At 41.6% G+C, this 25,787-nt stretch overlaps 1 protein-coding gene across 1 annotated transcript in view; it reads right to left on the bottom strand.

Annotated features, from left to right (window-relative positions):
- Positions 1–923: 923 nt before the first annotated feature.
- Positions 924–25,787, bottom strand: part of LRIG3 (leucine rich repeats and immunoglobulin like domains 3) — a 46,436-nt gene continuing 21,572 nt past the window's right edge. The window contains exons 4-19 of the mRNA XM_045829759.1: positions 21,879–22,010; positions 21,153–21,296; positions 19,992–20,135; positions 19,546–19,689; positions 18,986–19,129; positions 18,004–18,084; positions 17,031–17,102; positions 14,765–14,836; positions 14,108–14,271; positions 11,576–11,896; positions 10,199–10,480; positions 8,594–9,046; positions 7,628–7,786; positions 5,364–5,507; positions 5,001–5,273; positions 924–3,764 (exon numbers count right to left, since the gene is read on the bottom strand). Of these exons, the coding sequence (XP_045685715.1) occupies positions 3,520–3,764; positions 5,001–5,273; positions 5,364–5,507; positions 7,628–7,786; positions 8,594–9,046; positions 10,199–10,480; positions 11,576–11,896; positions 14,108–14,271; positions 14,765–14,836; positions 17,031–17,102; positions 18,004–18,084; positions 18,986–19,129; positions 19,546–19,689; positions 19,992–20,135; positions 21,153–21,296; positions 21,879–22,010 (2,974 nt within the window). The 3' untranslated portion in view covers positions 924–3,519. The remainder of the gene's footprint in view (positions 3,765–5,000; positions 5,274–5,363; positions 5,508–7,627; positions 7,787–8,593; positions 9,047–10,198; positions 10,481–11,575; positions 11,897–14,107; positions 14,272–14,764; positions 14,837–17,030; positions 17,103–18,003; positions 18,085–18,985; positions 19,130–19,545; positions 19,690–19,991; positions 20,136–21,152; positions 21,297–21,878; positions 22,011–25,787) is intronic.

Here is a 25,787-nt window from a genome sequence, read left to right as displayed (position 1 = left end):
TTCGTCTAGGAGCTTCTTGGGGGGAAGAATATTTGTTTGAATAGTCTATAAGACAGCACCTATCATAGTAGTCACTCAATAAATGTTTGCTGAACCAGAAGTGAGAAACCATGCGCAATGAGAGCCAACAGTATGTTGCTACCAAATTCCAACTCTGAGCTGCACATATGTCAAAGCCAAGCCATGGAGGTGTCCATAGGCTGGTCAAGGGCTGTTGTATTATCCTGTTAAAAAGTTGGGACTGGGGCTGAGGAAGGGGTATGGTTTGAAGGCTGGACTGGAATCAATGTGTGAAAAGTCTCCTTTACTGTAAGACTTAGCTGTTGAAGGTTTTTAAACAGGAAGTGACCAATGTAGATCTCTTTTAGAAAAACAATTCTAGTAACAGTGAAATAAGGAGAGGATGAGGGTGAGAGAAATACAAGGGACAGATAAGGGCCTGAACTTGGTTGTGGTGAGGAAAGCCATAAACAACCTTGACTTAATTCAGATGCACACTCAACAGAATGGTGATTAATGGTAACTGAGCAAGGAAGAGAGCGCTAGAACAGGAGCAGATAATCAGCATGTTCTAGGACATCCTGAGTGAGGTACATTTCACAATTCCAGATAGTTCTGGTAGAATTAGAGTCAAAATTAGTGCCAGTTACAGGGGTCCTACTACGCTCTAGCATTTAACACATTGTATTATTAAGTATTTATCTAGGAATCTGTTTCCTAGCCTACTGATAATTAGGACAAAGATCATTTTACTCAATTCATGTCACCGATGCAAAATATACAACTAAGTATGGTGGTTACCAAAGGGACGGTGGGTGAGGGAGTAGTAACGGTAAAGGGGGCCAAATTTATGGTGATGGAAGATGATTTGACTTTGGGTGGTGGGCACACATTGGGCATACAGATCATGTATCATAGAAATGTACACTTGAACCAATATAATTTTATTAACCAATGTCACCCCAATAAATTTAATTAAAACTAAAATAAAAGTTAAAAAAATAAATTATCCTATTACACAAGTCCAATCACTGCAGATTCATTCCAAGGGTGGGAGGGACAGAGCAGGCATTTTGCAAAAACATTTGGTTCTCATTGTCTTCGAAAAATACCATTATAGCATATCTATTGTAATATTGGTTATGAATTACTTCCTATCACATTAAATCAGAAGGACTGAAGCCTCTCAAGTGTTTACAAATATCAAATCATGTTTCTTTTCCTATCAAATTTTAAAAAATAGTACCATTAGCTTTATTCTGAGAAATAACTGTCAGTTTCTTTCTGCAAGGACACTGAAAATAAATTGTAAGTGTTCTACAGATCTTTAATTTTTATAAAGTATTGCCTGCCACAAGTAAGGAATATTTTCCCCCAATATCTTAAAAAAACAGTTAAGATTATACATAGTAATTATCTTATCATTAATGTCAATAGTGAAAGAAAAAATACAAAAGTTGTGTGAACATCTATTAGGATATGTTATACATGTATAGAAAAATTAAACTGAAAATATTAAACATTCCTCCTCATAAATAAGCCACGCGATTTGATATTTATTTACATTAGTTTTTTTAAAGTCTATGTTATTTTAGGATCTCTTGATACCTACTAGACTCGTTTTGTTAATTCAATATGGAGTCTCAAATTATGCACATCCTTTTCCTGCGAATGTCCAAATGAAACTGAGCTCTTCCCATTCCTCCAGACAGCTAAGATTATACACAATGCATGAATTTCAGCACACAAGCAAAGTAAAAGGGAATAATCATATTGATGTACAATGAATCTACATTTTGAATTTCAGGCATTAGTGATTTAAACCTTTGTTCTTAAGTCTGGAAAAATGAAATCCTTTAAGTCAGTTCATAATTATTGAAGAAGCCCCTAGCAATGGCTGCATCACATCTGGCAATAATGAAGACAAATCAACAAGACTGGAAAATCTGGCAACGTGATAAAGGTGAAGCATCCGAAATCACTTCTCCGCACTTAGTCACTGGTGGTCCAAGGGCAAGTAACTTCCTGCCTTCCACTCGGTGTCTCAATTAGAGGAAAATCTTACTGCATTCTGGGTTCCAGGCTCTGGCTCACAAATAGCAAAGCTCTAAACTCACTATGCAGGAAAACTACACCTCAACATCTCCTCAGAGGAGAACCTGCTCTTCTCGTAGTGGTTTGCAATCTAGTTTGAAGAGCTGACTGTGACACACAGTCACACTTCCAGCTGGTTAGGTTTTTAAAGCCCAATGTGCTACATCAGCTCCTTCCACACCAACTTAATTGATCTTGGACAAGAGGGTTCTTTTTAAACTACAGAGGTAAACAAGGATTTCCTGGGAAAAAAAAAAGAAATCCAGTTTCTTCATCTGAATTACTAATCTTAAGTTTTTTTATTCAATTACTTCAAACTGTGTCACTTAATTTCTGTTTAAAACAAATATTTTAAATAGTTTGTGTTCAAGTAACAGATTTGATACTCAGTTTTTACCAAGTAGAGCTATGATAACCAAATTAGAAAAGTATTTTAATTATTAATGAATGTTGCAAGTCAGCTTAGCATACCTTTTTTTACAAAAACTATTCATCCAGCAGAAAATCAATAACAGCAAAGAATTCTCCTAGCATCCTATTATAACCTGGAACACTGGATGAAAATCTGCACCTACTATAGCTGTTTTAACTACAGAAATGTGCAAAAACCACCCTCGGTATAATTAAAGGGATGGTGAATGTGAAACTATTTGGAAAAGCACAAAGCATTAGACCACATGAAGCATTATTATAATTAAGGAATCATGGCGTGAAGCAGTGACTTAAGCAATGGTGGCTGAACTATATTACACCAGACTACAACAAATCTTTTGTTTGAGGGGTTAGAAACTAATGTATCTCAAATCTCTGTAGCTCCTTCTCCTTTGCTATGCTTTCACATACACGAATCTGATGTGCATCTGTATTACAGTCCTGGGAGGTAGGCAGAATGGTCATTTTTTGCTCACACTTTTATGTGCTGCATATAATTTTCACCGGCTTGAGACATGATAATGTGTAATCATTAAGCCTTCACAGGGTTGAAAACAATAAAAATGGTATTGTATAGATGGGGCATGGGTTCAAAATGATACATTTTATTAAATGTGCAAAATAAAATGAAGTGAACTCTATGCAAAAAAAGTACAAGACAGGTATTATTTAAAATGCTTTAGTACTCATTTTCAATAAAAAGAAATCTGGCATTATAAAAATACATAAAATAGTAATGGACTTATACCCTTAATTTACACAAGATTTTTTTGCATAAAACAAAGTTATAAAATAGTTTAAAAAGAAATTCTTATGTGAAAGTTACTCCCAGTATAAAATTTGTATAAATTTTGGAAATTTTGGTCCATCTGTATAAATAAGACATTTTATCCTTTTAAAATTCATAACTCCATTTAAAAACATAGGATTCTCTCTCTTTTAAATAAAAGTCCACGTGAGGTAGTATGTCGGAACTCTTGGGCCACCTTCAGTCTATGTGTGCAAGTCATAAGGCTGAAAATTTGGAGTCCTATGGTTTTCTAAGGTCTGTTTATAGGTACATGTGTGATTCTCTTGCTGAAAATCTGTCCTTTCTTTCCCATCTTCTTCTGACTCAGAGTCCAAGTCTGGGGAAGAATGTGCTTTCAAGTGAAAGGCTCTTGGCTGGCCATCCGATGGCTGTCCAAAGCCCGAAAAGGCATCCAGGTGAGGTCTCCTCAGAGGCTTTCCAAACGTTCCTGAAAGAAAGAAACCTCTTGAGCACATGACTCCTTTTGCTAACATGGGATCCACTAAAAAGCATTTCAATTGCAGCACCGTATCCCGTGAACACAAACAAACATCTTCTGCAAGTCCACGTGATGGTACTCGCGGTACGTGTGCCTGTGCTGGGGCGACAGAACGTGCAGAACGGAGCTGAGGACTCTCATGTCCCTCTTGCACACACCCACTACATACACGCATCTGCTGCCTTCCACTTCCCAGGACCCGCAGTCCTCTTCGTCACTGAGCAGCGAAGGTCCCCCACCTGTGTTTCCTCAAAACCTCACCTTAGGACGTAAGAGCCCACAGTCTCCATGAAGGGCATTTAGACAGTAACGTACAAGTAAACTATGCCTGAATGAAGAAGGCACTTTTGAAATAATTCTTATGTCATGTTCTTTTTTTAGTGGCAAAATATTATTGGGCTGACTCAAATTCTTGCCTCAGTTGTATAAAAGGGATTATTTTCATTTTTTTCAAAACAGGAATGTAAGTAATTATACTATGACAGAACACAAAATTTCTTAATAGCTGGGTGAAATATTTTAAAATTCTATTTCTTAGACAAGACAAATGGCGGTTTATTTTTCCCCTATCTGCACTCGGTGTGCAGATGATCTCAGTTCTCCCACCTCCCTGGCCCCAGGCACTAGATTGAAAAAGTCCACAAATGGGTCTTGGTGCCAGGCAGTGTCCGCCGCTGCTGCCGTGGGCTTCAGGGCTCTGCCGGTGTCCTTGCCAAAGGTAGTCCAGGCTGGCTGGCGAGCAGGGAGCTGCTGCCAGGTAGGACGCTGTCTACCCTTCGACTGTGGGTTTCATTATAAACCACCAGACATTCCAAACCACAAGCATGCAGTGCACACAACCCCACCCCAAAGGCTGCCGGAGCCCAAAACCACTTTTTCCACATGGCTGACGAACTGAGCTCCTCAGTCACTCCCAACACTCTCGTGTTCGAGATGATGCCACACACAGTGCAACCCGAAAGCTCCTCAGGTTTAGTTATGGATCAAATACATAGTCAAGTAAAACCCCTCAAATCTGACTTTGCTTTCAGAAACGTATATACTAACTAATAGAATGGCATGACAGAATCACTAGAAAAACCGAACTCTTTCCACCAGTTCAGCATTTGAAGCTCTCACTCTCTCCCACACGCAACGTGGAATATGGGTCCCGAGTCGAGGTATCGCATCATTAAATGAACTTACCCATGAACGAGTTACTCAAAGTAACCAATGCTGGCTCTGAACTTGGCCCAAAATCTAAAGAGGACTTCAGACACACATTTTTCATTCCAGGTCCTTCATTTTGAGAATAAGTGGAACTGATTAACTTCCTTGCGTGCGATGGCCATCCTACATCACTGACACTCTGTTCACAGGATTCTTCCGCAGGGTGAAGACATGGGTAGCACTCCTTCTTCTTTATGTAGCCGGCCTCACAGGGGTCCATCAGAGCAGTTCTAGGGTCCGGACCACAACCTTCCGTTTGGGGACAACATCAGAAGGAGACAGAGTTAGCACTTCCAGGAATCTTTCAGGAAACAGAACGCAGATAAGAAAGCCACATACCTGTATGATAGGCTTCAAAAGGATCTGGGCCATACACATTCCCCTTCAAACACACAGGGCCTGGGGACCCCAGAAAGGGACAGAGGAATGGATCTGTGGCAGCTTCCATATCAGCTTCGCTGCTGTTGTCGACGTGGCATGTCCCTTTAAAACAGATATCTTAGTCACCGAACCAATCTTACTCAAGCACCATTCTGCATTCTCTTTACTTTTGGCATTTTCCATTTTTATAGATGAAAACTTTGTATAGAGTAACACATAAAGAAAAAAATTGCAGAAATTCGAGGTTTTTACAAAATTTATTGAAGTCTATGGACTGAGTAAACCTGTGACATCTAACCAACAGAGGACTTAACTAAGCACTGTACTACACGTGTCGGCCTGTTTGCTGGCCTCACCCACCGGCAAGAGAAACTGAGTTGTGTCGATACAGTGGCAAAGCGCTGTCAGCTGAACCACAGGACACCATCAGCCACCATCCCTTCCTCTGCAAAGTCACAGATGACCAGGACCACAGGCTGGCACCCACCCAACGACCTCTTAATGCTGAGAGCAAAGAGGGGCTCAGCCCACAGCAACTCCTATCCTGAGTATTTGAGCTAAACAGCCCAGACACGATATGCCAGTTAGTAGTGGGCACAGCAGTGAGATCGCGAGTGTTCGAGATGCTGCGCTGAGTGAGCCACACGGCTGGGAAGCAGGACGGGATGGATAGAGGGTGGCTGGTGTCAGAGCAAACATGCAGAATGAGGACCCAGCAAAGCTGGTGACCTCTGGAGCTGCTCTCAGCGCAGACCAGCCTCCAGCCCCCAGGTCCAGGTGAGGCGGCACCAGTACGCTCCAGTTCTGTCCCTTCACACTTTCATGAGGGTCTTTTCAGTAAACCCTGAAGCATTTCAGCACGCTTGGGCCTCTGCTCTTTGCAATCAAATGAGTGAAGGAGAACATCCACGTAAGAGCTCAAGTCTTCTACCTATACATCCTCTACCACTGCCTTATCAAGCACTTGGTAATCATTAGTTGAATCTTCTCTTACCACTGACTAAACTGTAAAAACCGAAAACATCTTTTCTTCTCTCCCAAGTATGGAGTCCATCACAAAGCAGACACTCAAGGGATGCTTGTGGGAAAAGATGACAAAATGTTTGAAAATAATGTCAAAAGCCCCCACCTGATGAGCCCTTAATGTGTGCCAAGCAACATGTAGTTTTTCATTACCATTTTGTTTAATTTTCACAGCCTAACAGGAAAGTACTACAATTGCCCAAAGATACACCACGAGTGTCAGAAGTGGTTCTTAAACCAAGCCTGTGCTCTTATTCATGCTGTCTCCATTATGATTCTTAAAACTATACAGTTCTTAAAGCAAGAGTCAGAGTTAGATATTCCTAATAAAATGCTTCTTAAATCATTTGATTTTTCAGAACATGCATGAAACTAGTCACTCTGATTTAATAAGGTAGCGATGTGGACCCCAGCTCGTGGGGTCGGTGGCATTATGGATGAAATGAGGCAGATTCACACGGACTACCGAGTCCTGTGGAGGAAAAGGGACAGCAGGGCTGCTCTCTCAAGCGGAGAGTGCCCTGACCCTTGCCTTGACAGGCTTTGATTGCTTTTCTGGGCACATTACATTGAGGGTGGTTCTCATTTACTATGCACAGGTTCACTTTAGGTGGTTACCTTTTACAGAAAACAAAGGAGAGGATGCTGCTAATCACATCACAGAAGAAGGATATTTGCAAATGCAAAGGGAAAAGTGGTTGAACTGGTTATACTTCTCCTTGGAAGGCTTAGCATGGATTTTAGGAAGTTACTTTAAAGATATGCAGTAAATGTTTGCTGTCTCAATTCAGGGTGAGGGAATTTTAGCAAAAATCAAGTCTCAATGTGGCTTAGGTACAATGCAGGCCTGATTCCCCACAGGAGAACCTATCCACGGACGTGGGTCCTGTGCATCTCTGAGTGGGAGCTGGGCCCACACCATGCAGGATGGTCTTCTACAAGGTAGAACATTCAGGGGCAAAGAATATTTACAATGTAAAGAAAATATTTACATTGCATGGAGGAATTAAATTTTACTTAACCTACTTCTTTTATTGTCAGAAATGAAGATTTTCCTAGCATTTAAGAAAAATTTATTTAATATTAGCTTTGCCAAGGATCTTAGGCCAGGTCCTAAGGCTCAATTATAATTCTATTATATTTGAGCCTTCCATCAGATTTCAAAACAACTACAGCCCATGCTCGTTTTACACACTCACCATTACCGTCATGTTGTGGTAAGAAAAATCCGCCCCCTGAAGAAGTGACGAACTGGTGGTGGCTTCCGCTTTCTGAGGACACGTACCCATCCTGTCTGTCGGCCAGGGTTCCCTGAGACGACAGGTAACTGGGGATATCTGCTGGCAGGTTGGTCTCATCTACAGCACAACAGCAGCACTCCATTAACCGAGAAGCCTCACAAGTGCCCCCTGGGCTTCCCTGATGCACAGTACACACTGTTTGGGTTTCTTTCAATCAAATTGATCTGCCCCTGCAAAACCATCTGGACTGTGTGGTACTCAGGCAGGCGAGTTAGGGCTCTGTGGTTCTGAGCAGCCTGAGCCGATTTTCTACTTTATCACCTATGGGATGCCCCTCCCACAGTTCAAAGACAACACGTTAAAAAGAAAGGCTTAAGAATTTTCACGGGATAGTATCTAAGCTCTTGAATCAATCTTGATCTCTGCTGTAGTCCTGACTTAGTGTTATTCACCAATGTGGGAGTGTGCGCGCAGGTGTCTCCCACGAACAATTACTGTCCTCCCTAGATTCCTCCGCACACGCGGCAAGACGGAAACCTACAGCAGAGTGTAAACCTTGTAACCGAAGGGCCGCTCCTGGTTCTCCACTGCTGTCTTGCGAAGGACTTAGTCTGGTTTCCACTGGATCTCACAGCCAACAGGATATTCTGATGAGGTTTTAACAAAAAGTACTAATCTTTAAACATCGGCTGTATTTTGAGCCAGGGCGTTATTTTTAGCTAACCATATTTCTGCAGCTCGAAACAAATGAGTCACCCTTCTGACGTGGCCTCAGACTGCAGGACACATGCTGCAGGAGAGAATTCCCACGGGATCTCTCTCTCTCTCTCTCTCTCACACACACACACACACACACACACACACACACACGCGCGCGCGCGCGCGCGCACTGGCTGCACCCACGCCAGGCCTCTGTCTGCGCACCTGTGTTGGTAATGCTGCAATCTTCGTTCCTCCGCCTTGTGTGGTATATGATGACCACCCACACCAGCGACGTGCCCACCACACAGCAGACCACTGCTATGATCACGATGCCCACGGTGGCCCACCCGTCATCATCGAACGACGAGGCGGTCATCTGAGGGGAGTCACAGGTCGGAGTAGGGATCACACTGAGGCGCACGTGGCCTCGCTCAGTGCCGAGGGTGTTGGACATTTCACACGTGTACTTCCCAGCATCGCTGACATCTGAGTCCACAATGATCAGCAGCTGGTTGCCTGCTGCGAAAAAGTGCCTTTCAGTGACCACCAAAGGGCTGTCGTCCTTGGTCCAGTTCAACTTGGGAGGAGGGCTACCTCCAGCAATGCACTGCAGAACGGCTGTTTCTCCCTTGGTTACAGTTCGGTCCAACAGGGGCCGCAAGAATGATGGCGTTTCTGGAATGAGAAGTTACGCTTTTATCTCTTAAATGAAATTACATTTTGCAGTAGACCCAGGGCTTAAATTTATTCAAATTGCAAGGTAAAATTTTATTCTCCCTCAAGTTACCATGCATGCTGCTTTAAGAGTCTAAATACACACAACTACACAACACTGGGGATTTCATTTCACTGTTCAGCTGTCACTGAGTCTTAACAGCAGTTAAAGTAACATTTATGATTTTATAATCTCTACCTCCCTCACTGCTGACAGGGATGGGGAATGTGGGAGAGGGGGGCAAAGTTGAACATTTTAGACATTTTTCAGAAACAAAAATATGTACGAAAATAATGCCAAGCACAAGAGTGTGTGGATGCATTAAAGAATCAGAACATCACAATTTTTAAAGAGGAACTTTCTAGTGCCAAGTGTCCAGTCCTATATTAAAATTCTGAAAATGATTTATTTTTGTTATTTGGTGTTAGCAGGTTACTTTAATTCCTTTAAAGGTACACATGTGATTAACATGTTCATGTTTTTAAAAAGCATTTGTTTCGGTCAAAGATAAGAAAGGAACTCCGATTTTCAGAACGCTAGGGTAAGCCAAGAAAAGACAAGAGGTCCCTCCCAATGTGTTCATATCTTTATTATCTTTTTTCTTTATAGTGTTAAGATATTGGTGGAGCCCTGGTTGGTGTGGCTCAGTGGATTGAGCATGGGGCTGTGAACCTAAGGGTTGCTGGTTCAATTTCCAGTCAGGGCACATGCCTGGGTTGCAGGCCAGGTCTCCAGTAGGGGGAACATGAGAGGCAACCACGCATTGATGTTTCTCTCCCTCTCTTTCTCCTTCCCTTCCCCTCTCTCTAAAAATAGATAAATAAAATCTTTAAGAAAAATAAGATCTCAGTGGAGACCGCATGATGGGGAGAGTGGACCCTGCAAAAAAGTGAAAGCACTTCCCCTCTCCTTGGAAGAGGGAGTGGATCCATCTCACCAGCCACAGACAGGAAGGCGGACACACTCCTGACTTCAAAGCCTCTGTGGAGCCATCAGTTCTTCCCAGGAAAGGGCCAAGTCCTCTGGGCCATCTCTCACCCTCCCAGCCGAGGGACTTGGGTGAGCTAGCATCTTTATGGCTACTTTACATCTCAGGGTAAATGCCCACTTACCCAGGACAGTCAGGGTTGCATTTGCAGAAATGCTTCCTGCGCTGTTTTGAGCGGTGCAGCTGTACACTCCAATGTCCTCTATCTTCACATCCACGATAAAGAACACGTCATCCTCAGGCATCACGTGCATACGTCTCTCCCTCGCGGCAGGGAAGTCGGTGCCCCCGTCCTTCTGCCAGGCTATCTGTGGGGCCGGGTGGCCCAGGGCAGCACACTCCAAGCGCGCCATGGCCCCCGCGCGGATGGTGAGGTCCATGGGGGTCTTGGTGAAAGAAGGGAGCACTGAGACCAGAAAAACCATGTGGGCATTAGTGCTGTGGGGTTTTAGACATTAATTTTCATTCTTTTTTCTGACACAGGTGACACTGACATAGGTGAGACGGGGGTTATTTCTAATTACAAGACAAGGAATCTAAGGCTGCGAGGAAAGATTAAGTGGCTCCCTCAAGGTTACAGAAATGACAGAGTCGGGATGAAACACAGGTCACCTGATCTTGGGCTGAGGGTCTTCTTGCTACTTTCCAGGGTCCCCAGCGATTACTTGCGAGATCTTGGGCAAATCGATTTGTATCTTTGTGACCTGACCAGTCCACCTTTTGTTTTAAATCCCTCCTGGCTCTAGTACTCTATGACTTTAAATATGTTTTGTCCTATACTTTAAACTCAAAGCTGTTCCGTGTCAGGCAGGCCTCAGCAATCAGTTATCTGATGCATTAATGAATCATATACACAACCTTTTCCCATGGAAGATAACAATGATCATACGACAAGTGGCAACGATCCTCCTGTAGAACTGTGTAACTGCCCTGCAGAGCCAATGATGATACATGTCTTTTATTAACAGCAGCTAAAACTTACTGCATTGCTTAGTGCTGACTGTATTCTGGGCATTCTGCTAAGTGCTTTACACAAATTTTATTTAATGATGATCATACCTCTATAAGGTAGGTGCTATTCTCATTGACAGATATACAAATGGAGGCACAGAGAGATGAAATAACTGGCTCAGAGTCACACAGCTATAAGCAGAAGTGGCAGGATTCACACCAAGATCTCTGCAACACAGGCGGTGTGCTTTAACACTGTACTCATGGCCTCCCACGTCAAATTAGCACAGTGTGAACTCCCAAAGAGCTTAAAATGTCTGGGTCATCTCTGAGTACCCACCATCCTGTGTATGGGGTTGATGCAAAAAATGCTTGATCAGATACAAATAACCAAGAATCTGAATGTGGTGGCATGAGGTGGGGGAAAAAAGGGTTGGTGGAGAACTATGAAAGCAGAGGACAGGAGCAGGAATAAGAGGAAGAAGAAACCAGGTGCTTTCTGTTTCTAAAGGGAGCTTTGAAGTGCCAAAGGCAAAGTCAGATCACGTACTGTTCACTGTCAGCTTGGCTTTGACGGAGTAGGAGGAACCAAAGTGGTTGGAGATGACACACTGGTATTTCCCTTCGCTGGCGAATTCCACGTTGCGCAGCCGCAGGATGGTGGTGTACTCCATCACCTCGCCGCCCTGGGCCCGCAGGTGTGCGTAATTCTCCATCTCGGCGTCGTGCAGCAGCTCGTTGTCTTTCTTCCAAGCGAAAGTCATGGGGGAATCGCTGCTGCTGGCAGCCGAGCAGATGAAGCTCAAATTGGAACCTTTTATTGCTGATTGTGTTTCTGGCTGAACCGTGATCTGGGGTTTAGGGAAATCATCTGTTCAAAATGGAGAGGAGGAAACAGAATGATTTTAAGGCTTGAGAGCCCAAACGCTACTCAGATGTGAACACCAGGAAACTCAAAACAAACAGGGGCTTAGGTTTTACCCTTTGTGTATGTTTCCCAGATGGACTAGCAGCCCCAGTGTTGAAACGATAGCCTGGGAGAGTGTTTATAAAGGAATTCATTCACTTCAAGTAGAGATGGAGAGCTATTTATCCATCATTAACTGAGAGAAGACTGTTATTTTGGAATATGGTATATCCCAGACCCCCTGTGCTTTTTAAAATATAAATACAAGGGGAAAAAATCAGTTAAGAAACTCACAGACCACCTACAAACACTATCTGGAACTGCAATTCTCTCTGTTCTTCAAATACAAAGGAGCAGCAAAATTAAAAAATCAAACATCAATAATGATAATCAATATCACTAAAGACAGCAATTAACACCCCATTTAGCAAAAACAGAACCCATATTAACATGCAATAATTTGTAGGTAGAGCAGAAAAAAACAGCCCTGTCGTGAAAGAAAAAGCCTCCGCAGCGCACTGTGAGAGCCTGGTGTGGCCTGCAGCTGAGAGTGGACCATCCATCCTGCTGCTGCGTGCTGCCCCGTGAGAGCTACATTGTAATTAGAGCTAAGCAACTCTTTCATTGCAAGCAGTTATTTTTAGTTCTCTGTTACTTTTCGGAAAAGTTACCTTTTTGAACTTCAGTTTCTCAGAGATGGTCTAAACCCAAAAGGAAACATCTTAGATCTACCAAATGTCTTATTTGGGTTCTGAAAAGAGTACTGCAAAAATAGTGTGTGTGTGTATGTGTGTGTGTGTGTGTGTGTGTGTGTGAGAGAGAGAGAGAGAGAGAGAGAGAGAGAGAGAGAGAGAACGGGATGTGAGGGATGCTCTGATAACTCCAATGCCACTGATTTCCCATGTCGTGCCTGCATGTTACAGTTTATTCTTTTGTATGATGATCGCAGAATTCTCCCCTGCTAAATCAGTGTCTGTGCTCTACGACGGAGGGATGCGATATTATGGATGCTGCATATACAGGGGTAGGCAAAAGTAGGTGTACAGCTGTGATATTGTGAAACACGGAGTTTGTTCTTATATTATTTATTACTGTACTATTTCCCACATGAACAAATGTACACCTACTTTTGCCCCACCCTGTTTGTCTGAAAATAATGAAGAGTTCATATCTTGGAAACAGAGAACTGTGAAAATAACTCAGGTCCTTACAGGTAAATGCCAAAAGCTTATTTAGATCCAAGAGCTGTATCAAAGGTTTTATTTGCATAAACTCTGGGCACCGTTTCATGCTGTAACCTAAAAAAAATATATATATATATATTTCTTATACTTATCTAACCAATCTTAGGGAAAACATTTTTAAATAAAATTTTAAAGGCCAATGTGAAATTAGCTTCTGTAATATCTTAGTGCACATGCTAAAATTTAAGCAAAAGCTGACTTCATGTTCTATACACCCATTTAGTTTTGCAAAGGTCTCCATGGCAATGAATAGTAAACAGTACAGTGTAGCAGACAGCAGACGGTATCAAAAAGATAAAAACTTGGCTTTCTGATCCAGATTTGCTAACTAGCCAGGTGACATTTGGATAAGTGGATGTCTAATGATGAAATGCTTAGATGCTAAAATAAGAGACCATAAATTTATTTATAATAAATTCAAACTTTCATTACTTGAAATGCTTTACCCACCAATAGTAAAAATTTTAGCAGCCTATAAATCACTAACTAATAATCTTCTCTTTCTACTCCACATAAACAGCGTTTGCACAAGGCTTTCAGTTCAGTCTCGTCACAGAGCTCACGAGAGTCTCTCAGTGAGCCCTGGAGTTGGGAAGAGCTGAGAGCAGAGTTCCCATTTCATACAGGCAGAGACGGAGATTTAGGGAATTTAAAGTTAAGTGGGAGGGCTGGTGCTAGATCCTTTAATTCCCCAGAGATCCAACGTCATTCTCTTTCCACCAAACCACCCTAATGCCAAAACGAAGACAACGAAAACTCTCCCTCTCATCTGTAAAGTTAAAATAAGCCAACTATAGATTCATTTTCATCTACCTTAGCAGAAACAAAAGCTTTATTAAAAGAGCATAAATTTATTCACATCCATTATTGGGACAGATGGGAGAAAGAAAAGGAAGAAAGAATAAAAGGCCAGGGAGACAGCTACACTCACCACACACAAAGCCGTCGGGGCTGACAGTGAAAATGCTCCTTCCCTTCAGCAGCTGAGGATGGGCACAACTGGCGTTCACAAAGCTCTGGAAGTTGTTTTCCGCCACCCACTGTGGGAGCCATTTCAGTTGGCAATCACACAAAAGGCTTGATGTATTTAAATGCCTGAGGAGAGTAATTACATTCAATTTGTTTTGTATGAAATGCAGATTTGTACAAGTAAGCTAAACTCAAGTAAATACTAACAAAGCAGTGAATATGGAAACACACATCCCAGGTAGTAATAGCCTATGGTCCGTCTTAAAATGCAAGAAATGTGCCTGGCACAATTTTTTTGTTGTTGTTCCTGCTGACCTACTGAGACAGAAGTGCTGATCTATCAAAGATACCTTACTACTGAAAACTTGTTACTGTGACTAGGCACGGTAGGCCTCACAAATTTAAATTACAAATTCATCCCAGAAAGAAAGAGAAACTACACTTTTTAACCAAAGGAACCACTTTTCCTTTCATTACTTTCTGCTTTCTGGTATGAGGGTCAAGGAATACTAAGAACTGGCTGGACGCATTTTACAGAGACATAACCTAGGATGCCACACCCCGTGGTGGTTTTCCCCCTCTGCTTTACTGAAAATATAGAAGGAAAAGGAAAGCTTACAATTGCTGAAGTTTCTTCATTTGTGAAAATGCATTGCCTTGTAATGACATGATGGCATTGTCGCTCAGGTCTCTGAAAATAATCAAATCAGACACATTAGGTGCAAACTGTGTCTCAGCATGCCTTTTACCAAGCACACACTCTACGGCTGACACGCACGAGGGCCGACCCCCACAGAGCCCACGAGGGAGCCTGCGCTGAAGAACACGGGTGCCTGCACCAGAGGCGAGTTCTGTTACAGTGGGAGATTCTCCTTCCATTACCACTTACAGGTTACTGGACTCATAAGGGCCCAAGCTATTCTGCTATATTGTTTTTATTGAATTTCTCATTATTCAAGTTAACCATTAGTACCTTTTAAGTACACAAATAAATTGCTCATAATTATGCTTTTAAAAGAACATCATATATAGAATACTTGCTATGATATGCACTGTTGAGTGATTTATGTGTATTGAGTATTACATTTATTCCTCACAGCAAACCCAAAAGATGGCATTATGATCTTGCTCAGCAGGAAAAGGATGCTAAGATTTGAACCCAATTATTTCAAAACCGAGGCTTAATCACTAGCCTAATTCTGCCACACACAACTTGCTACTGTAAAGATGGTTGAGTGTTTAGACAAGATGTACTTGCTAAAACAAACACACACTTCAGGCAGAACATTTACACAACGAGCAAATATTTTGGGCTGGTTTTGTTTTTAACTAGTACTTCCAAGCAGTTTGAATTAAAGCACTCGCCACAATGATTACTACTGTTTTTCTTTACAAGGGTCCGAGTATACAAAAAGGACTATGAATGAGACAGATGACCATGAAGACAGAATGAAGGCACTAAACACGGGCAGTGAAAGAGGCTGGGGAGGCAAGAAGGTTCAGAGACTTGAAGCAGAGGCTAACATTCCACGGACCCACCAATGCCACTTCCCCAGAAATGGAGTGGGTCCCATGACAAAGCCTTTGGCGTGTTTCTCTTGTTTCAGTAAGTCCAGCAGTGCTGCTCTGCCCTTCCCAACTCTGCTCTGCACAGTCATTCTGCACAACCTGAACCGCCACATGGTCACTGTGGCTCGCCATCCCAACCCCCGCCACCTACCAGGTACGCCAGAGACAGCAGCAAGGTGGTTCACAGAACAGCTAAGTCTTCACTCTCAACACACGGCACAAAGGGGGTATAGACGCAATGCATACTTTATATTATAACTTCTTTTATATAAGAGATTAGATATTGAAATGTCTGGCTGTAAGCATTCCTTGCTGGTTAGAGTGAAGTATTTATGTTGTTTTGTACTTCTACTGTACAAGTATAAAACATATATTCAAAGTCATAGGCAGCTGGTTGGCTCAGGGCTCAAGCAGGTTCCAATTCCTATCACAGTTGCCTCGCTTGCTCTCCTAAAGCTGAAAATACTTTAGCCCCTAAATGTCATTTCAAAACTGTGTGCCAGGAGTTACACTGAGAATGGCCGGTGGCGGAGGTGGTGAAGGCAAAAGCTTGTGAGAGGCAGGGACCCGTGAAAACACAGGCACCCCTGGTTTGAGTCCTGGCTCTGCCTGCTGCTGACTGATGGGTTAGCAGCAAGAGAACACGAAAAATGACAACAAAGGGGGAACAGCAGGTTGTACATTTTATAACCAAACATCAGCAATGACAAACTAACAAAAACTCTGGAAGTAGTGTTAATTCCTCCAAGTGCCATTCTCAGAAACTGTGGGGATTATTTGAGCCTATATATAAAAACCTTGGCATAATGCCTGATGTGTTATGTGTGCACACCAAATGGCAGTTTTTAAAATTTTTTATTTATTTTTACTTTTATTGATTTGGAGAGAGAGAGACATCACTTTGTTGTTCCACTTACTGATGCACTCATTGGTTGGTTATTGTGTGTACCCTGAGCAGGGATTGAACAAGCAACCTTGGCGTATAAGGATGATGCTCTAACCAACTGAACCACCCGCCAGGGCATAAATGATAGTTTAAAAAACATGTATCACTACTTGAGAAAAATAACTAAACAAAACCCAATAATAATTTGCAGCAATGTCCTTCAAGGCAAAGGAAAATATGTGCAGACAGACACAGACAGGTGAGCAGACAGGTAGGATGGTGGACAGAGAATAAGCAGACGTGCAAATGCACTTTACGGCACAAGGAGGACACCAACAAAATTATGTTTTAGTTTGCTTTACCTTTCAGGTCACATAAGTAAACACCTGTCTTAGTCTACCTTTAGGGTAACTAAATGCCAGCTACTCACAGGTGTTCTAATGCATCCAAACCAGCGAAGGCTTTTTTGGTAATAGATCGAATCCGGTTTCCCTGAAGGATTCTGAAAAAAGAAATTTACAATGGAACAGTTAATAAAAGCCATTTTGGGCATAGAATTCTCATGAAAAGCACTGCTTTTGAAATCATTTGTGAATACTTTATTTTCTTGAGTTAAACAAAATAGTCTGTAAAAGTGTATCCATGCCATCTACTTCAGTAGTACAGTTCGGCATGGTTTCCACAGCATTCAAAAGAGAACCCAGCAAAAACAGGTCACCAGTAAATTACACTGATGGCTAAATTAAAGCAGTGACTTTCAAAGTCTCTTTAGGAATGGCTAGTCATTACTATAGGTAGAAACTTTACTCCAAGTAAATTTCCTCAGCACTCTAATAAATGAAGCAGATAACAGTGGAGAATTTCTCTTCAGCCTCCCTACTCATGAGTATCTTTATTATCCACTGAAGTTTAGGGCTACGTGAAACTCAATTTAAAAACCACTGGCTTAAAATACAAAATTTGGCCATCTGCAGGGCCATTTTATGGCTAAATCTAAGCATGTTTTTATTGCTTGGAACCTATGTCAGTGTTACCAGTAGATACTAGGTTACTTCACTTAAAAATTTCTGTGAGTAGAGTGCAATAGTAAAAATTTCAAATGTTGAAATTTTACACAATGATATCTCAAGGGTCTAAGCACACAAAACAATGAAAAATTCTTACCTAGATATTAAAATAAGTTAAAGAAACCAGTGCTGAATAAAACCCTTATACCAAAGAAGAAAAGCAAATTAACACACTTCTTACATAACAGCACTCATTACGGGAAATGACAAAGGATAGCGACCCGATTAAGTGCCTATTTCTAAACTCTTTAAGCTTGTGGAACTGACTTAATTAAGATGCAATGTTTATTTTAGGTCGAAGAATGAGTCATATTATGAGGCAAATCTCATACTCACAGCCGCCTCAGTTTGTCAAGCCCAGAGAAAGCACCATTCATGTCCTCAATAGTCCAGGAAATTTCATTGTTCTTCAGATCCCTAATATTAAAAAGGAATGTTACTAAAACTGGTACCAAGTAGCTAACACAAGATACGAGCATTCTCTTTAGGGACACACTCAGAAGTCTAAGACCACCACCCAGGTGGCATGTGATTTGTAGTCTAGTCCTCCTAATTCCACATCTTCTCTACGCCTTTCCAAATGACAGAAAATTCTCCCTCTTTCCACAACATTTTCAGTTTTTGTCCAAAATCAGGACAGCTGACTCTGGCTCTATTAATGCCTCTATCAAGATGACTAAATCCTGAAAGACTTGAAGAGTCTGAAAAATACATTAAACTTTTAAACCACTGTTCCAACCACACAAGCAGGAGTTCGCCAAAGCATACAGTATGTCTTTCAATTATGTGATGCTTCAAATAGAGAACACAGCAAAAGTTTCTGACAGTGCAAAAATACAAGCCCATTGTGCAACATTAAAATTAGTGTTTGAGAGATTTTTCAAAGGTCAATTAATCTAATTCCCTCTTTTTTCTCTTGGACAGAGATCAAATCTGGATGTAACTGGTATGATAAACAGGCATCTTCCTTTGATGCCTTTGTATATCTTTTTGCTCTTGGTAATTTTTAATCTGCATTTTATAAAAATTAGTGGACTTAAAATTGTTTCCCTCTTGAGCAGTTAGCCATTTCCTGGAGATCCTGAGAAGGCCAACTATAATCACCCAAACAATCTGATCACTGTCTTTTTTAATCCCTTTAAGAAACCCATCTGGATGAAATGGACCGATTTTAATCAAACTGATCTGGGAAAGATTAAGACACTACTTCTAAGGCTGTACACACTTCCTTCACAACAAAGGAAATCTGCTTGGAGAAAAGTGGGCACATTTAGGAACCAATTAGGTTCATGTATGGAGAGCAAAATGTGTAACTTACAAAGTCTTTAAACTGGAAAGCCCCCGGAAGGCACAATCAGCAATGTAGCTGACTTTGTTGTTCCCAATGTGCAGGGTATTTAGCAAGCTGAGGCCCAGGAAGCTTGAATCATCCAACCTCGATAAGTGATTGAAAGTTAGGTCCCTGTAAAGGAAAAAAGGAAAAAAAAAGTAAAAAAACACATATAATAGCTTTTACTTTCTAATTCAACACAATGATTTGTTAAAAAAAAAAAAAGGACAGGTAATATGTGCAACCACAATAATCCTTATTCTAAAACTCTGCCTCCTTAATAATGCCCAGGTAAACATTTCTAATCCCAGTAATTAAAAAAAATCTCTTTATTTGAAAATAAACATCATTGCTTTAGCCCATGCGCCACAGACCCGAAACAGCAGAGTCGGCTTCAACTTATCACAACAAAAATATGACTAGGTTGCATGTGAAAAAAAGCTGTCACCTTGGAAACTGTTATGAAAATTTCACAGATCAGTGGTAAGAAGCTCATGCTCTGGCATGATCCCTGCTCTCAAACTTGAGGAGAATAAAAGGCAACTCACAGCTCACTGAGTTTTTGGCAGAACTCCCAGGCATCAGGACTGATCCTGCTGATGGCATTTTGGCTGAGGTGAAGTTCCTGCAGCATCAGCAAGCCATAAAGCCAGCCTTTGGTAATCTCTGTGAGGTTGTTATGGTCCAGCTGCCTACATTTACAATGAGAATCAAAAGCAGGATCCAAAGTTCATTATCTAGTCTCTTCAAAGGGGACATGTGATGACAACCTATTACATATTACTATTGTTGCTAGACATTTAGCTTTTGTTATATGAAGACATCAGCAAAAAAGACCACATACTTATAAATTTCTAAGTCGTTTTACCTAAAACAAAGCTGAATTATGAATGACTATCAATTATAAGATTTTTAACACAGAATTTCAAATAAAAGCTACTGAAGTTTCAGTGGTCATGCTACCTGAATAAGAATTGTGATGTCCCACACTTACAAGATTTCCATGTTGCTCAGCCCCCAAAAAGCTCCATCCATAAGTTTTGTTACTCCGTTTCTTTGCATTTTCAGAGACTTCAAAGCTCCAAGGCCTTGGAACGTGAGCCCATCTATGTTTTTAATCTTGTTTCGGTTCAGTTCACTGCGTTGGATATTACAGTTAAATAGTTAGCTTATATGACAAATTCTGGAGGTAGTAATAAAATTATTACAATATAGTGAAACCAGCCAGTGTTAAATTACATATTGTCTTAAATTTCTAAACATTTTATTGATACAACTTTTGATTTAATAGCAGTAAGTGAATTTCCTTCTGAAATGTGTGATGTATTCCTGGAATGATAGAATACTGAAACTAGACTACACTTTAATTTCAAAACTGCGTCCACTCAGTATAAAAGTAAACAAATTAATATTTGTCTTTAAGTTATCCAGAATGAGAACGATGAATGTGACATTCAACCATGAGGTTTATTCAGGAACAGGGAGGTCAAGTTGATCCCACTCAGTCTGCTTACAAAAGTTCGTTCCTCTTGCGATTCTTTATGTTTAGAGCTTTCTCTTTAAGGTAGTCATTCTCAACCTCGCTTGCACACCAGAGTCACCTGCGAGTTTTAAAAATTACTGAGGCCTGGATCTTATCCCCAGAGGTTCCCATATAATTGGCCCAGGGTGTGGCCTGGGCACTGGGATTTTTAAAAGCTCCCCAAGTGTCTGTAATGTGCAGCCGAGGCTGAAAACCACTATTTTGTAGGAGCCTGTTCACAGATCATTCAACCAATACTAACGAGACAGTTCTTTACAGCCACTTAAGCCATCAGAGCTTCCTGGAGTTGTTGGCATTATTCTCATAAACCCTAGCTATCGAGAGTCCCCAGGATTTCTTCTGTGCCACGATGCCACCTTTGTACACAGTTGTTCGATGATTACACTGTTCACTCTTCTGGTAACAACCCGACAGGCCTTGTGGGGCAGGCGCTTGTGCTAGGTGACCCTAAGGCTTGTTCTGATTCGGCGATTCTACAACTCCAGCTCTCAAAGGGAAGACGGCCACATCCTTGCTTCTAAACTCTTTCTGCCACATTGTGGATTTGGGGGAACAGACACCATGGGTTTAGAGGAGATGAGGAAACATTACTGAAGAAGATGCATTACTTACAGGTGTTGCAGTTGGGGCAGTTTAAACATCTTGGGTGGGATAGTGGCGATTCGGTTCCTGTTCAGCTTCAATACCAGCAGTGTGTTGGCCAAATTGTCAAAATACCCAGGTTCCATCGATGTGACCCGGTTGCTGTTCATGTACCTGTTGAAAGTTTGAAGATGAGATTCTCTTTCTGGTTGCTTTGGGAAGACAGAGTGCACGCATGATCTGTACTATAATGAATCTCCAGAGAACCTAACCACCATGTGGAACAATGGACACTGTAAATCACCGCTCCTTTGGTCCTTGGAGACCAGTACTGACAGTGATTCACACACACTGGCAGGACAAGAGTAACTGGAAAATCTGGATTATAAAAATGTATTAGAGATGCTTATCTACTTCTTAAAAATTAATTTCATTTTTATTAACTTAGTAATAAAACAACAATGAAATGACAATGGCTTAATCTCATTTTTTAAAAGAAGTATGTTGCATCCCATAAGTTTTCTTATCCCATCCATGAGAAGGGATGTCTCATTCTTTTGTTATTCAAAGTATCAGAGTAAAATGAAGATCATGGTTATTCAGACTTAGAGCAAATTATCAATCAGTAAGAAAGTCATACTTTTGATTTATCACCAGTAAAAGTAGGCAGAGTTTGTTATATCTTAAAATTGATTTTCTTATAACATGACATTTTCACCACAGGTAAAAACTTTTGGTAAAGAAAAGTTGACTTACAGATATTTGAGTTGCAGAGGGGGAAATACAGTTTTAAGATCTGAAATATTATTGCTGCTGAGGTCCAATGTTTCCAGGGATTGAAAATGTTTCAGCTGTTCAGGTAAAATTTCAGCAATCTTGTTTCCAGCTCTGCAATAAAAGGACAGCGAAGGTAACAGAGGTAATGGTACGACAATCTGAAAGGTGAAAAATACTCTCTGTTCCAGACTCGTTCTCTGGAAAAATGGAAAACTGATTGCTCTAAACAGCATTTTTGAAAGTTAAAGAGCACCTCTTTAGTCACTTTGATTTTGAATTAAATAGTACATCATAACAGAGAAATACATGAAAAACATTCCTATAAAAATCTGGGTGTGTTACCTAAATGCTATGCACCTACACTGACTTTTCTTTGTTATTTTGTTAACAGTCCTTCTTCCTTTTCATTTTTTATTAAATGGCGTGTGAATGCCTAGCACCAAGCTGGCATTCCAGGCACTGATTTGTTAGTTCTCTCTTTCTTCTTGTTGATTCCTAATCTATTTCTAATTCTTCACTCGGAAAGTATCCATGCTTCAGGTGCCAATGAACTTAAAATACTCATCAGATTGGGACTTTTTAAAGCCATGATAGAGAGATCTCTTTAAGAAATAGCAAGTTTCAAAGCACTGCCACATACTTCAAAACCAGGGACTATGTACGCTTCAGGGCTCTGAATAGTATAAAAGTGTTACATACGAGCACCCCAGTCTAAATAGTTCCTGGGAGTAGATTTAAAATATCTGACATTAACTAAGAGTCTTGACACCAAACCAGAATGTCCAATATGGTAGCCACACAAAGCTCTTTAAATTTAATCAAAGCTAAATGTTTAAATTCAATTTCTTAGTCACAGTCGCCGCATATGCCTGGTGGCTGTCAAACGGGACAGTGCACAGGCAGAACACTTCCACCATTGTGAGAAGTTCTACTGGTGAGCACTTTAGACCACAAATTAAAAAGAGAGAGAGAGAGAGAGAGAGAGAGAGAGAGAGAGAGGCGCCAAGGCAAAGCTCATAAGTGGTCATCAATACAACAGGTTCCAAGGGGGATGTCAGCATTAAATGGCCATCTTGCTAGAAGAGAAAAGTTAAACTGATGGGTGGGCCACCTTAATTGTCATTTTAGACCTTTACCTTTCCAGGCAATCACTTGGCAGGGGAAGACAACGTGTTCAGGTTGAAAAGCTGGGAAGATAACAGTTTGTTTACGAAAAAAGCCGCCTCTTTACAACCAACCCCAAAATGATGAGACAACCTGAAGGCTCTGTGTACTAAGTCTGCAGAAGTCACGTGCTGGTGTTTCTACACATATCTGTAGTTAACCTCCCCTTGATGTGAAAACCTAGGAAATCCATTTCCTGTTTGTACCTTTCTTCCCAATAGATGCCTTTCTCTGTGCTCTGAGTTTATTAAGCTCTTCTGCATTATTGTAACTCAGAAGCCTCTCACCAGCTCTGAAGGTTCCTGAGTTAGGTCCAACTGTAACGTATTTCTGCAAAGCCTGTGTGGCGTTCTGTCATAGCCCTCACCCTGACGGTCCTGTCTGTCACACTGGGAGCTCCCTCCACGCAGGGACATGTCTCTACTCCTCTGTCTCAGACATGTACAGGACTGAATCACATTGAGGACATATTATGAGATTCCAAGCCCTATGCTAAGCATTTTTTCCATACATGCCTTTACCATTTAATCGTGACAACCTTTCTCTGGTACAGGTATCACAGTTAATTTTAAAATTAGGAAATTAGAGGTTTTAATCTAATAGTCCAAATACTCCCAAAGTGCCTCACAGAGTGAGTCCTTACTGGTTACTGGTCCCAAAACAATCCCTGAAATCTTGTTTCATAGCACACAGTTGCAAAGATATTTTGCCAGTAAGTCCTTATGAGGACACTCACCTCAAGAAATGCCTGCAACTTCCCACTCTTGTGGAAGTGCTGCACTTCTGGTTTCAAACTAATGTGGGGCTCCACCCTGGCTCACTGAGCCTCCACCATGCCCACACTTAGGAAGCCCTGGAAGTGCCTCCAGCTGTGCATGCAGCCTAGGTTGCTAAGAGGGGCCTCAGGGGCCTGCCTGTGTTTGGCACCCATCAGAGTGGCAGACTTCCCCATTACCTGCACACGCCAGGGGCTGCCTTCCCCACAAGGAAGAATAAGGGTGTTAAGTCTCTAAGCAAACAACTAAGGAAGCTTCTCAAAATAGTGTTAAAATCCTCCCTATGTTACCTTTAAGGACTGTGGGGGGATCTTTTGTAATCCAAGTCATCTGAGAATCTAGCCTTACGTTAAAGTAATGCTATCTATACAAGATAACAAGGGGATGCAGATGGAGGAGCTGAGCTTCCTGATAACAGTAAGGTAAAAAAAGACAACCACCACAACAACAAACCAACCAGAATTAGCATCTCCATGTACCAGTCACAAATATGAAGCCCTGAAATTCCCATAAAGCCGTACGGACTTTGTTTAGAGTCAAGTCAGCCATGACCTCTGATTTTGGCCAGTTCCCACATCTGGATTGGCCAGTATATAGACTCCTTGATGTAGTTGTGAGGTACAGGGTAATGCAAGTGAGACAATTAGTCAATTTTAAGGTCCTGGAGATGGACCTGGTCCAAGAGACAAGCCACAGGGCCTCAGGGCCAGGGTGTGTAGGTTAAACAAAACCGCACTTTAGGGGACAAGAATGTTGTCTTAAACACACAGCCCAACTGTCTGCATCACCAGATGTCCACCCACAGTGGAGTGGCCCTGACGTGCCCAGGTGCCCCTCTCCCCACCCCCCTCTCCTCCCGAGCCACCACCTCCCATTAAGTTGGGCATCTGGTTTTGGCCCCCAGGCTGTCTGGGCTAGTATAGTTACACTTATATTTAACAACAACAACAAGAAAACGCTCAGCCTCAGATTTCTGCAATAAATGGGGCAAATTGGTGTTTTTGTGGGAGGGAGCCGGGGACCCACAGGTGTCTTTCACATTAGTCAAATATGGCTCTGAGTTAGATACCAGGCCATACAATCTTTGGTTTATGTATTCGTTTGTTTATAAGGTAATTATGAACAAGGTATTAAAACTGCCAATTACTTGAGTGACGAATAAAATTTTCCTTGCAGTTAAAGTACGCTGCAGCCAAAGCCAGCAATTTCCTGAGCTGCACACCTCCTAAACTGCAGTGTGAAAGTGCTCCGTGAGGGATGGCGCACACACAGTGCTGTCTTTGTCAGGACCGCTCCCCAGCACAAAAATCCCTTACACTGCCGGGATAATAGTCCCTGTATCACAAAATCTTAACGCTATCCTAATAGTGCTGAATCAGATCCAAATACCAGTTTCATATTAGCTCTCAGACTTAACTGGCACATAACTACCTGATATGTACCAACTACATTAAAAAACTGCTTTAAAAACTATTTTTAATCACCTAGAACCCTCACTATAAACACATATGATAACAGAGTGGGTCACAAATAGCCACTTCTAGAAGACAAAGATTCCATTCAAATCCAGCTTTTATTCCTCTCCAGATATGGATAAATACCGAAATGGATGAATACACTGAAAGTATTGCAGTTAATATTTTTGGCAGGAAATATGCAATGCTCTAACCAAAAACAAAACAAACTGCGCAAATACCTTTCTCTATTACTTAACTTAATGTGAAAATGCCATCTCTGCATTGTTCAAAAATCACGGTATGGTGCTGTAAGTGCTGAAAGGCATTTCTGTCTCAGGCAAATACATCTTAAGGACTACGAACGTTTTGGTCATCTATGTTTGTTGACAGTACAAGGTGTCCCGTGGTTAAATCATTGCCGAGGTCAAGTATAATCAGTCCCCATGGACAAACACAGACCTGGGGTCCGGGTCAGGTGGAACACAGAGGGT

The sequence above is a fragment of the Phyllostomus hastatus genome, unplaced genomic scaffold, assembly GCF_019186645.2.
Source record: "Phyllostomus hastatus isolate PE091 unplaced genomic scaffold, TTU_PhHast_1.1 phas_scaffold_93, whole genome shotgun sequence".
Classification (NCBI taxonomy): Eukaryota; Metazoa; Chordata; class Mammalia; order Chiroptera; family Phyllostomidae; genus Phyllostomus; species Phyllostomus hastatus.
The sequence above is the reverse complement of the archived record's forward strand: the minus strand, read 5'-3'. Positions and strand labels throughout refer to the sequence as shown.